The sequence below is a fragment of the Azolla caroliniana genome, unplaced genomic scaffold (genome assembly GCF_043228905.1).
Source record: "Azolla caroliniana isolate FFs.n. ecotype wild unplaced genomic scaffold, voAzoCaro1.0.p SCAF_4, whole genome shotgun sequence".
NCBI lineage: Eukaryota > Viridiplantae > Streptophyta > Polypodiopsida > Salviniales > Salviniaceae > Azolla > Azolla caroliniana.
In genome coordinates, this window is record NW_028230439.1 from 14,798,970 (window position 1) to 14,813,393 (window position 14,424).

Consider the following 14,424-nt stretch of genomic DNA (forward strand, 5'->3'; position numbering starts at 1 on the left):
AAGGTTCTCGGCCACCATAACCCGCTTTACCATATCTTGCAGGTTGTCGCATCGTCGGCATAGTGGCCTCCGGCTATTCCGTAGTGATCTTCTTTTAAAATCGTTTCTTTTTCGTCGCTGCATACCGCTCGCCGCCAGATTCCGTCTGCTCCTTTGTGATATAGGGTATCCTGGATAAGGCAAAAGTGGCAGCCTCGAACCACTAATCTCTTCCATTTGTCCCGATCCATTTAGTCGGGAGGTAATCCGGTGCTCAGGAACTTATGCATGTCTGTGAGCCACTTGTCCTCCTCAGCAACTATTGAGTCAATTGTCGGTTCTACTATTACCCTGAATAACTCGGCATCGGGGAACTTGTCTCGTACTCCGTCTCCTGCTTCGCTAGATTCTAGCCGGCTCAAGTAATAGGCTACTACGTGCTACGCCCCGGGTCGGTGGTAGATGTCGAACTCAAATTCTTGTAACAGTAGTGTCCATCTTGCTATTTTCCCAGTTAGCTACGCCTTAGACACCAAGTAAATCAGTGATGAGTGGTCCACGTGAAATGAAAACTTCCGCCCTAGCAAGTAGTGTCGATACTTGGTTACGCTATACACCATTCCGAGAGCTTCCTTTTCTGTTGTGAAGTAGTTGTGTTCGGCCTTCGAGAGCTTCCGGCTTGCGTAGTACACCGGCCGGTACCACTTCGGTTCGATGAGTTGCATAAGGACACTGCCAATTGCTATGTCCGATGCGTCGATAAACACATGGAAACTCTTCGTCCAGTCGAGAGGTTGCACCACCGGGGCTTGTGACAGCATTACCTTTAATGCTTGATAGGCCTTTTCCTTCGGCTCCACCCATTGAAAGGGCAATCGGTGCACTGCTACATGTAGTGGTGTCGCGAAGTCAGCCAAATGTCGTAACATTTAGCTATGCCACCGGATTTGTCCTAAAAACCGGCTCAGGGTTTTTGCGTTATTTGGTGCGGGTGCTTCCAAGATTACCCTCACCTTATCCGGGTTCACCGCAATTCCCTCCTTACTTACAATGTGTCCCACCAGGTTGCCACTGGTTACTGCGAACACGCACTTTGCCGGATTCAGGCTTAGTCGGTATTCCCGACATTTCTCCAAGCATAACCGGAGGTGATCCAAATGTTCGTCCTGAGGATTGTACACCATAAAATCATCTAAAAAGACCTGCATGAATGCTGAGATATACTCCCCGAATATTTCCATGATGATTCGTTGAAAAGTTGTTGGTGTCGTTTTTAGCCCGAACATCATTACCACTACCACAAACACCCCCCATTCGGTGACAAAAGCCGTTTTCACTTAGTCTGCCGGGTGCATTCGAATCTGGTTGTAACCGCTAAATCCGTCTAAAAAACTATATACTTCATGCCCAGCCACCGCATCCAACACGTCGTCCGTGAACGGTAGTGGGAACACATCCGTTACTGTGGCCACATTTAGCTTCTGGTAGTCCACGCATACCCGAATCTTACCATTTTTCTTAGGTACTACCACAATCGGGCTCAGCCACGTTGCTTGCTCTACTAGCCATATGAACCCGACTCTCAGTAGCTTGTCGATTTCTTCCTTGACCTTCACCGCATAATTGGGATTCATTTGGTAACGGCGTTGTGCCACCAGTTTGGCGTCCGTGCTGAGGTGGATCTGATGCTAATAAAGTTGGGGATCCAATCCTCGCATGTTCTCGTAGGACCGGGTGAACACGTCTCGGAAACTTGTGAGTAATTCGACCATCGCCTTCTTTTCGTCCCGTGGTATTTCTTTGGGTATGTTCACCGATCTGGGTGTGTCGTCGGTACCATGGTCCACTTCCTCGAGCTAGGATGCTTTTACTCTTTGGGATATGGTCATTTCCCTTTCCAATGATTCTTGTGCTTGTCGTAACTCCCGGGTCGCTTCTTGCTCCGGTTCATCCGATTCCTTTCCCGGGTTCGTCACATATGGTATGACGGCTTCGGTTATGTCTACCTCAAATAATGGCACAATCTTCGGGTGCTCTTCCAAGTAACGGTCGACTTCTTCATCAGCTAACCCGTCCAGCATGTTGATGCTCTCCGCATATAGGGGGGTTACTTCCTTATTGGTTCCTACTCGTGGTTGTGTCGGTATGCATACTTTGGTCTTTCCTCGTCGAAAGGTGATTACATTCTTTTGCCAGTTTTGTTTTATATGCGCAATCCACAGCCATGGTCTTCCTAGCAACAGGGGATAGGCCCTTTGCACATTAAGTTGTAATACTACTGCCGATATCCAGAATGCGTATCCTCCGATTGTGATGTCCAAGTCCCAGATGAGTCTGGTTGGTCGAACCGAACTTGTATCCGCCATTCTTAGCCAAAATGGACACGGTTCCCAATCTCGAATTCCCAAGGTGTCACATGTCCCCTTGCTGATGACGTTCACCCCTAAACCACTGTCAATAATGGTTCTAGTGATCTCTTTGCCTTTAACAATCACTGTGATGGTCAGGCTGGTTGTGTCCACCACTGTCAATCCTTCCTCTAGATTGGAGAAGAATGTCGGTGCCGGCTCCTGATGTGGTGCGGTGAACGTTGTTTTGAGACCTTCAGTGAATCGGGGGACTAATTGTATCAAGCGCCCCAATGGTAACACGATCTGGCATTCTTGTAATGCCTGTCAAGTTGGGTCCTTGTCAGTACTCTTTACGGGCTACTTCGACTGTAAGTTTTGTTCCTGTATCTCAGCCACATTACGTTCATTGGCTTTCTTGATCCATTCGGTGGCTTGCTTCCGAATATGCTCCTGAGTTTCCCACTCGGCCGCTTTTCCTTTGGAATGGGTAGTGACTTTGTTTTTCATTACCCTTGACCGGACATTGGTTGCTATAATGCCCATCCTTCCGGCAATAATAGCAATACGCCTTTCGGTTGTTGCCTGACTCCCTCTTGTCCATGTTCCCGTTCTGTGCATCGGAGTTTATCCGGCGGTTTTCCTCCGTTTGTCATTGCTTCGGTGGTGTCACAACGATGTTTGTGCTTCCTAGATTGTACTCTTTTGGCTGCTTCCCTACGAAAATACCCTCGTTTTTTGTTGCGTCGGAAATTCCAGTTTCCTTGTCGTTCTGGATAGCATCTATCATCCCTTCTCCGGTTGTAATCCGAGGAGTAGTCCAGTTCATACCGATCACGGTTGTAGCCTTCCCTACGTTGGTCGTCACGATCGCGCTCATAGTCGTCGCGTCTTCTATCATTGTACCGATCAGGGCCTGAATTTGACGGGTTAGTCTTAAAGTTTTTTGACGGGCATTTTTTAAAGATGTATGTCATATGACGTAAGAGTGCAAAAATTAACATGTCATTTGACATACAAATTTCTTATAATGAAAAGCTCTATATGATGCTTCATTATTATACATTTTATTACTATAGAAGGTACACAAATAGACACAACTACCTCGCAAAGATAATGAAATACAGAAAATAAATATCGTGTTAATGTTTTTTTTTTACCAAAAAAGTGTTAATGTTTTTTAAGCCAAAGTACAAACTATATATGTATCCATAATCATAATTCATTCTTGCAAAGTGGATACAATAAGCTTCAAACAAATAATCATACAAATCGAATACTGATAATCATACAAATCTTAATAGAATGTTGTTGTGCTTGGTTCTTTGTTTTCCCCCTGAAATTATTTAAATAATAGACATCTAAAAATGTACTAAAAGTATTTCATTTCACTATAATAGAGACATTGAAGTTATTGTTTAGGTATTAAGGTAATACAAAAACAATATTGTATAATAACTTGTTAAATGAACATAATATGATAGATATTCATGGTAACTTACATTTTTAAAATGTAGTTAAAAAATGTTGAAGGTTGAAGGCTGTTTTTGTTCTATTCCCACTGCACAAAAAGGCTACATAGAATCAATAATTTTTAATTGGAACAATAGCTTGCTACCTAATAGTAAGTACTCACCTTTTCCTATACTAATAAGTTATTATTAACCCTAATTTTTTAATAAAGCATAGTAAAACGTAATAAGTATGTATAAAACAATAGGTTAGTAAAACATTTAGTTTAAAAAAACTTAAAATCAAACCTTATTGAAATGAAATACTTTTAGTTTATTTTTAGAGGTATTAAGGTAATACAAAAACAATATAATAACTTGCTAAATGAACATAATATGATAGATGATCATGGTAACTTACATTTTTAAACTGTAGTTAAAAAATGTTGAAGGTTGAAGGATGTCTTTCTTTGTTCTATTCCTGCTGCACAAAAGGCTACATAAAATCAATCATTTTTAAGTTGAAAAATAACTTGTTACCTAACAGTAAGTAGTAAGTAGTAAGTACTCACCTTTTTCCTATACTAAAAAGTTATTACTAACCCTAATTTTTTAATAAAGCACAGTAATAAGTATTAAGTATTAAGTAATAAGTAATAAGTATGTATAAAAAAGTAGGTTAGTAAAACATTTACTTTAAGAAAACTTAAAATCAAACCTAGAGTGACTAGTCTACACTCTAGTATTTTTTAGAGTATTTAATAAAGCACCAAGGTTATTGTTTAAAATTTAAATTGATTTGAGGATTCATCATTACAATTTATATGATATTATTTTAAGCGTGTTATAAATATATATATATATATATATATATATAGATTAGAATTTAGTATATTACACACTTCATACTATATAGTCAAATTGAATCTTGATACTACATAGATGATAGTATGATAGTACATATATTTAAATTTTATATGACAATATGTGGTATATATATATAATATATATGAATAATGACATAGAAAATAAAATTTTAGCATGTCATTTGACATGTATAATTTTAAGGGGCCTTTCACATGAAAAGGAAAATTTTATACTTTATATGTCACTTGACGGACATTTTTAGTAGGTGTATGTTTTTGACGGGCAAAATGGCCTTTGACGGGCATGACACCCGTCAAATTCCTGCCCTGGTACCGATCCCCATGTTATGGTCGGTATCGGTCCTCCCTCTGGAACCGTTCGTCATCTGGTTCGTGACTGCTATGTGGTTCAATGTTCCGCACCGGTGCCGCTTGTCGATTGAGTAAGTTGTACTCGCATCGGTCCGTTGTGTGTGCCCGTGAGTGGCATATCATACATTGCGTCCTCATTGTGCAGTCTACCGTCGAATGGCCCGGGTTTAGACACGTTGTGCATTCCAACGCTTGGCGAAACCTGAGATCCTCCTTATTTGGAAGGGCCCTATGCAGGGCTCCCATCGTCATCAGGAAGCAATGTTTATCCATTTCTAGCACCCGATCGATGACTTGATCCATTATGCTAGCCTGGAAATCCAGTACCACGCACATCATTCGGAGGGGTTCCCGTAGAGCGGCCAAAAACACCGGTTTCGCCTCCTCCTCCGGAGGTGCCCTTGTCAACTGGTTGTGTAGTGTTTGAAATCGGATGATAAATTGGGGCATTGTATCCTGCTCCTCTTGGTGGGTTGTGTAAAACTGACCGACTAGTTCGCGCTATTCCACTTGCCTATGGAATAGTCAGAGGAATTTTGTTTTCAAGGCCTCAAATGTGGCAAAGCTCCCGAGTAGGTGCTTTGTGTGCCAGCAGGCTACCAGTCCCTCTAATTTCATGCCGAATTCGGCAATTTTTTACCGTTCGGCTTCCGGTTCGGTCAGCCTTTGGGACACATGATTCGCTTCCCATGTTTGTAGGAACGAATAGACGTGCGCCTCCGCGTCAGGGTCATCACGGTACTTCGGATACGGGTACGGCATGGTAGTCTTCGGAAGGTTGTATCGGAGATGTGTGGTCTAGTTCTTGCTCTACGGGTGGTGTTGGCGCGCGATTTTCCGCTTTCTCCGCGGCTGGTGTTGGTGTGCATTTGGTCTTGTTTGGAGATTGCCGCTCTCCGGGTACCAAGGGTAATTCCTCCGTTGGTTCTGGTGTCGATGAGTCGTCCGCTTCGTCGTCCTCCGGATCATCTAGAGTATCGTGGCTGCTTTTGTAATTCGACTGAACGCTCTGTTCACTATCCGATTCCAACTCTAAGGCCGAGAATGCCTCTGAGTCTCCGTTGCCTTCGGCAAGTGTCCGCATTCGCGATTCTTCCTCTTGCAGACTCATCAGGCTACTGCCCTCGTCGGAAAGTTGTTGTTTTTGGAACTGAAGTGCTTCTTCCGCGACCCTCCGAAACACTCTAGGAAAAGACTGATCCTGTCGGATCTCCTCGGGTGCTTGTTGGAAGGCTTCCCGCCTTTGCTGTCTTTCGGCTAGTCTTCTTCCTCGTTCGGTGACTTGGTCGTTAGTCGGTCAAGACATCCATCCCCCGGTTTTCTCTGCTCACTGCAAGAATCGTGGTCGCCAAAATAGTGTTGATCCTTGGCCGGACTAGCCACAACACAAGGTGTCCTCTTCTGGAACACTTCTCCAAAGGGTGGTAAGGTTAGGATGCTTCCGTAATTAACACGCGTAAGATCTTAATATTAACCGCAGATGGCAAGTATACAAGACGCGAGCATTAATTAATTGATATATGTAAGCTTCTATTACTTCCGTAAACATCACATTGGTTCGAATCCTTTTATAGGAATCCGGTGTCATTACAAAACGGTGCCCTATCGGCAACTGGCTACGAATCGGTTCGGATCCGGATCGGTGCAACTATACCGGATCCATCCCTCCGAATACTAATTCTATTTATTTCTAAATATATATATCTCCGACTCGCCCTTAACTAGCCAACAAACACTATGTGTTGAATATGTTGTACAAGTTCGGCATGACTGATTGCCGATCAGTCTCCACACCCCTAGACCGGAAGTTAAAGCTTCGTCCCGACTCCGGAGCAGCCTGCGATGAGAAACGATTCCGACAAATTGTTGGAAGCCTTATTTATTTGACGATCACCCGACCTGACATTAGCTATCCGGTCAGAGCGATAAGTCAGTTCACGTAGAAGCTGACTTTGGAGCACCTTCAGTGTGTGCACCGAATATTGAGGTATGTTAGCGGCACTAAGGTTCGGGGACTGTTATACCGACGTGGTATAATTGAGAAGCTAGTCGGCTATACAAATGACGACTAGGCTGGAGAGGCGTCGGATCGACGATCCACTTCCGAATTCATGTTCTCTCTAGGTAACACGATTGTTGCGTGGAGCAGCAAAAAGCAGCTGACTATGGCTCTTTCAAGCACTAAGGTTGAGTATCGGGTCACTACCGTTGCCACCTGTGAAGCCATCTGGCTTCAACGGTTGTTGCAAGACCTCTGGAACAAAGTCCCGACACAGATCCCGATCTACTATGACAACATGAGAAGCATGTAGCTAGCCAAGAACCCTATGTCCCATGCTCAGACAAAGCACATAGACGTGCATTATCACTTTATGTGTGAGCGGGTCCTCATCGGTGAAGTAGAACTCTAGTATGTCCAGACAGATCGGTAGGTTGCCGACATCTTCACCAAACCTCTCGGCCTAGACAAGTTGCAACATTTTTCGGAGATGCTTGGACTTTAGCATCTCGACATGCCGCACTTGAGGGGGAGAACCAAAACGAAAAAAACTGGGACTGATAGGGAGAGAACCAAAACAGAAACTGGGAAAACAGGTGATGGCACCGGACAAAGAGCCGAAGAGGAAGGGAGAGACGAGAAGAAGAAAAAGGAAGCTGAGTCGACTGAAGAAGTTGACACATCCGATAAAGTTGGAATAAACGGTGACGGCGGCAGAGTCAAGAAGGACAAAGCCGACCGGAAGGCCAAGACCCAAACGTGGTCTGATATGGTAAAGGGCATGAAGATTGAGGAAGAATTGGAGACATTGTGTCCCAAGGAATGCAAAATTTATTATAAGTACTTGTAGTTTTTGGGGGGCATACTACTCTCCCCACTTCTGCTTAAATTCTTGCTAACAAGTGATTCCAATTTTGCGGAAAGTCAAGTACTTCCACCCAGACAGGACATTTGTGACGAATTAGCCCTTGATAGTCTTTTGTCAAAGACCACAATAATGCATGAACCATTTGATCTCTATATGTTAAAGGAGATTCTCCACGTAATTGAGTTTTGTACTTTGGTTCTGAGAGCAACACTTCGTAAAAGCCTCTAGCAACAAATAAACTCCACTAACTACATACACTTAAAACATTGCATTTATCCATTGAGTTAAATCATTTGCAAAAGGCATCTTCCCAGGAAAAAAGAGAATAATACCATTTGACATGTAAACTTTTAAATGATTCAACAAGTCATGTGATGGGATAGTAAATGTCTTGCTTGGGAGAGGGCCATCCCATGTATTTTTGGCCTCTACAAAGTTCTCTACTAGACTATCTTGAAGCCATTTTGTAGATCTACAAGATTTTCTATTATTTCTTTCCTCTTCTTATTCCATACAAAAGATGATTGAGCCATCCTTGACAACAGGAATGTGGTAGACATGCTACTTTGTTTGTTGAAATGTAGAGTGGTCTAACAAAAATAATGAGAGGAGCAAACTTGGTGTCGACAAGTCCTAAATTCCGCACTCCGCTCATATTTGAGTGAATCTGACATTTCTCATTATATCCAAAAGCACCAAAACTCCCAAAACGACTCAGATCTCATCTGCATCTGACTCCGGATAAGGGAGATATGAACTTTCAAGCTAAGCTCTATCTCTTGTCTTTTAGCAAGAAGCTCTCATCCACCAATTCCCATACTCACCAAATAGTGAAGATGATGTCCCACCTTGTCCATAAAAATAAACATAAAAGCAATAATAAGGACAAGGAATGTAATCGCTAGGTTCGATCGAGAAAATAAGTAAAATCATTATTCGGAATGTTCACCATGTTTTAAAGTAGAAGTAGCACTTTTTCTACTAAAAAGTGAGAAGGGGGCATAATATAAAAGTGGCTATACTCAACCATATGAAGAGAAGTTGTAGCTAGAAACTAGTCACATTGCAAAGTGAGGAGGAAAGCAATCTTGGTTTTCTGTATTCCTTTCAAAAATCAATGAATCCACATACCGAAACTTTCAAAATGTCATATTTCAAAGAAAACAAATAAAAGGACATCTTGAAAGGCCAAATAAGATCTACGACTCCTTTGCTTGAATGTCTTGTTGAAACGAAGAAACGTGTATTTTATGTATCTAGCCTAGAAAATATAAAAGTAACGAGCAAATATAGATATACAAGAAAAATATAAAGAAATGGATATGTGTGTGTGTGTGTGTGTGTGTGTGTTATGCTCGTGCATCCGTGTATTTGTTACCAAAGTCTTTTCTTCTTCTTCACGTTGGAACATCTTAGGTCCCCCTCCATCTCCCGAGGAACATGAGCTTTTTTTTTGTTTGCTTATGCATACTACTTACTACTTTCAAGGTTTAAAAATTGCCTGGGATGTAGCTATAATTATGGGTATTTTACACAAAACCCATTTGAATCTAAAAATTCACCCAATGATCACCATTTATTTTTGTTTGAGCTAATTCATATCAAATCAATGGGTAAGCTATTAATGTTTGTTGAAACTTCTTAGAATGACCAATATACAACCAAATTAATCGTCAATTCATTGACACAAGAACATAAAAAATTAGCGCTTCATTTCATTTTTCATTATACCTCGAAGGAAGGCTTGCATGGTTTGCTTATAGACAAATTAAAAGCTCCCCTCGACAACAATTCTGGATTGCCTTAATATAGAGTTGAAATGGTGTGAAGTGGATCAAGTGATAAAAGTTGACATACATCTACTAAATGTTGAGAGGGAGGCGAACTAATTAACACCCAAAACTCCCTCTCATGATGCAAGCATGGCACATTATCATATGCACTAGATACACATCTTATGCATGGACTACATGTGGGCATTGAAAAAAAATGTATCTCTCCACATTAACTCAAGACAAAGAGCTGTAGATGAGAGAAAGTTATAGTAACATGTTATACGAACCATGTGAGAGGGACATGGAGTCAGAGGAACATTTACACTTGCAAGTGTAGACTATACTATGATATGCGAGGTCTAAAAGGATAAGTTTTGAGAGAGGATTGGACGAGGCGAGGGCGAACATTGTTTGGCACAAATCAATCATATTGAAAAACCTGGCAACTCTCATATACACATCCATCAAAACAAAATATTTCTCTTGGCCTCTTCCACATACCACTAAAGACCATATAGAGAGTACATGAAAGGCAAATGAGCTCACCTAAAGGGCTCACTTTGAAGACAAGTGAAGAAGTCAAAGCAAGGAGCCACTAAAAAGTAGTCAGAGCAAACACCAAGAGAGTGGACTCCATAATAAGAGGCATAATTATGACGCATCAAAGTCTTTCGGTCTAGGTCTACATGACTCACTCAAACATACAATAGTAGAATTGAGACAAGAGAGATTGGTTGGTCGGTCTGACGGAGACTTCCGCATCTTTTTTTTTCGTATATTTAATTTTAGGGTCTACTAAAATGTTGCTCATTTCATTTCATTTGTGACTTCCGCATCGGCACCCTATGGGGTTAATGTGACTCTCTCTCTCTCTCTCTCTCTCTTTAGAAGACGTTAATATATCTTTCTTTCTCTCTCTCTCTCTCTCTATCCATCTAGATTCTAGAAGCAGCAATCAAGCTTAGTAGCAAGGTATTAGTAGTACATATGTATATTAGTACTACTAGTTATATAAGAGAGAGCTAGCCGCTCTCCTTTTCTCTCTCTCTCTCTCTCTCTCTCTCTCAATGGGTAAATACCGCATTTTTGTTGTAAACCAATTGTCTCATGGGCCAATTTTGGCCTTAAAAAGACTTTAATATTTCTTTCTTTCTTTCTCTCTCTCATAAGGAAAAGAAGAGAGAGAGAGAGAGAGCAGTGCGACTGATTTCAAGGAAAAGGAAAGCTTTTCCCCAAATCACATGCCTACTTTCAAGGACTTCTCCCTTTCTCTCTCTCTTTCACTGTTCTTCTGTTCGTCTCTGTCTCCCTCTCTCTTCTGTGTGGCGATTGCTTCTTTCTTCTCTAACAATTTCTTCCCTCCATCCCCCCCCCGGGGGTCCTTTCCTTCTGCTTAATCTTTTGTATCTTTCTCATATGATCGATGAACCAATCTCCTCTGTGCCCTCTAAGATGACCATTCATTCATTCTGGAATGTTTAGCCATATTCATTCCATTCATTCCCTTTTAGGTCTACCCAGTTTGAAGTAAAAGTTTAGATACGTTTAATTACGAAGGCCTTTCTTTGTAGAACTCCAAATCATGCCTGCCGTAAGCGAATAGCTTTGGTAACCATTCTCATATTCATTCCATTCCCTCTTTTAGTTTTAGGTTTCAATTGAAGCCTAAGCCTTTTTTTATATTATTAATATCTTCATCAAAGTAGAAGTGAGTTCGCGTCGTGCTGCAAAACAAGTATCACATACACACACAGAGACAGAGACAGAGAGACAGAGCAAATTATGCAAGCAACGTTGGTTAATCATGCATTCTGCTCAAGACGGAAACTGTGGGGATTCAATAATGGCATGGGCTCTCCCAGGTTCGGGCTGACCCAGCTTTTCATTCTCAGTCTCTTGTGCAACATTATGATGGGGAAGAAGGACGTCGTGGTATTTGCCAGGAATGCCATGATGGCCGTTAATACTAATACTAAATATAATGGTGGAGAGTTATTAGTAATCAGGCCACAACAGCAACAACATACTAGTAATCCTCCTCCTCCTCTTCATCTTCCTCTTCCTCTTCCTCTTCCTCTTCCTCTTCCTCTTCCTCTTCCTCTGCCTCTGCCTCTGCCTCTGCCTCTTCATGATCATCATCATCATCATAACGGGAACGGATGGCATATTCGTGAGCCATTTTCATTATCTTTGAAGGATTGGGTGGATTCAGATGAAGGAGCAATTCTATGCTATTGGGTGGCACCAAGACGCCTGATGATGGGCAATGGTGGCATGATGATGACATCAACATCACATCATCAGCATCAGCATCATCAGCATCATCATCATGATGGTTGGCATGAAGATCATGTAATGACAACTAGGCCAAGCCCAAGCTCATCACATTCATTTGTAGTAGCAGCTGCTATTAATTCATCAGATACTCTAAGTACCCCCCCACACTACAAATTATGTGTTCCTCCTAGTAGTCATTGCAGCTCAGATGTTGCTGCTTCCAATACCACCACCAATACTAACACTAATACCGCCTCTAATACTAATACTAATATTGACCCTCGCTACGGAGTCGATAAACGATTGGTTCCAACAGGTCCCAACCCTCTCCATAACTAATTATCATGTCTAACCCAACCCGATCCTTATACAGTCTCATTCCTTAAATGCATCGATCATATGCCTATCATCCTCCATGGCAGATTATTATTTTTGGCATTGGCCACCATGACCACAAGGCTCTCTCTGTCTCTGTCTCTGTCTCTGTCTTTCTCAGAGGAGGTCGGAAATGATATGCCATGTTATTGATCAAATGCCACAACATCATGTGAAGATGACCATCTCTTGGTGCTGAAGCGTATACAATGGGGTTCGGATCCATCAAAAAAAAAATATATATATATATCATCGCCCTCTAAGCCAGAACAAAAGAAAGAAGACGTATGTCAATGTCACGCCAAAGCCTGCTCCAGGAGAGTTTCAATTTCTAGAATTTCAATGGATCAACATCATCGTTGGGGGTTGGTTTCTCTGAATCATGTTTTTAACAGCTATTGCGAGAACTTTCCCTTTTCCCTTTGTTTGTTTAAGATCAGAAAAGAGCTAACTTCTTATGAATGATGAAGATGATGATCAGTATTAAAACAAAACAACTGTTTTTACCAAAAAGGAAAAAATGATCTACTTTTCTTTTGATCCTCCTTTTTTTTATTGTTGCCATAGGTTCTTAGTCTTCTTCATTGGAAAACCAGTTGGTCATTTGTCTGTAGGTAGGTATACTGCACATAATTTACTCGAATATGCACTCTGTTTTTTTCAATTCATATTGAGCTCAAATGCGGCCATATCCATCAAAGTGGTCCGTCCTCCTTTTCACATTTATGCACAATACTCAAGTCAAAAAATGTATCAGCCATTAGCATCTCAGCATCAGCATCAGCATCAGCATCATCATGATGACTTATCATGCTGTATCAGAAAGTTAAGTAAAGATGTTTTGCCACAATGCCATGCGTTCCTTGTAATGACAACAACACTCGCGCATCATTGAATGTATCTCTCCCAAACACGCTACACTACGCTCCCTATATGCCTTAAATGGAAACGATACACGGGGAGGTAATGCTGGTCTTCCAACTAATTAATCTCGCGCTTTGTATCATGTATGTATCAGTATGTATGTATGTGGAGAAATCGTAATAGTAATGATTAACAATTAATGCCTAAGTAGGGAGGAGTAGATATGCTCTGTCGATCATAAGCTCCTCTCAAAACATATTTATTTTTCTTGAACCTCTCAGATGGATACCAAGCCAGAGTTGGTATTTTTACTTTCAATGAATAGGTAAAATACCCCATTTTTGTTGTAAACCAATTGTCTCATGGGCCAATTTTGGTCTTAGAATATGTTAATATATCTTTCTTTCTTTCTCTCTCTCTCTTTGTCTTTCTGTCACTCCAATCTTGACTTGGGAAATAAATGCCTTTTAACAACTTCTTATGATCTTGATATTGATACAAGATTTGAACAATATCAAAATTTCAAAACTTGGAGTCATTCATTTGAGCATGTAGCTAGCTAGGCTTGTTCCATCCACCTTTCCTCTCACCTTTTACACATAGCTCGGCTTGGAGGCTTGAGCTGGACAACAAGCTAGGAGGGCGGACCCACACGAGGTTGTTGTAGTAGAACAAGCTTGAGCTTGTCATGTTACGTAGTACGTACAACAAATGTTAGTAAGGCTTAGGACCCCCCCCTCCCCCCCCAACCCCAAGAGTTGAGAACCATATGTATGTAGGGCTACAACAAGTTTTGGTCATTCAGTGCCGAACCTTTCTCTGTAGATTATGATTTACTCCTAAGGTTTGTAATGATGGGGCACATGTGTCTTTCTTTTTTCGGGTGCTTGGTGGTAACACTTGATTTATTTGTGTGTGTTTGTGTGTGTGTGTAATTTGGTAACATTTTAAGCAGCACAATGCAATGCGCAATGATTCATGTCGGATGGATGAGTTGGAAAGAAGGGAGTGTAGTGTGTTTAACTGATTGAAGTATATTAATTAATAAAAAGGGATGCATGTTGTTGGATCGTGCCTCAACTCTTCACTCACACACACATCCCAATGCCTAGAGAAAGAATTTTGATTTCTTTTAAATTCATTGGTAAATATGTATACATATATGTATATGTAGTAGATAGATTAGATGAGATGGGAAGGCGGATCAATCATCAGAGAGCCCCCCCCAAAATCAAAAAAGCATTTAATGG

The 14,424-nt window shown here is 41.3% G+C and overlaps 1 protein-coding gene across 1 annotated transcript; it reads left to right on the plus strand.

The window, feature by feature from the left end:
* Positions 1-10,812: 10,812 nt before the first annotated feature.
* LOC147865121 (uncharacterized) lies at positions 10,813-12,850 on the plus strand. The gene has a single exon (XM_087317871.1). It carries the CDS (start codon positions 11,441-11,443, stop codon positions 12,272-12,274), a length of 834 nt encoding a protein of 277 aa, XP_087173997.1. The 5' UTR covers positions 10,813-11,440; the 3' UTR covers positions 12,275-12,850.
* Positions 12,851-14,424: the final 1,574 nt, after the last annotated feature.

Bases quoted from the DNA above. Each gene is read 5' to 3' on its own strand.
- LOC147865121 (XM_087317871.1), top strand. From the start codon at position 11,441: ATGCAAGCAACGTTGGTTAATCATGCATTCTGCTCAAGACGGAAACTG.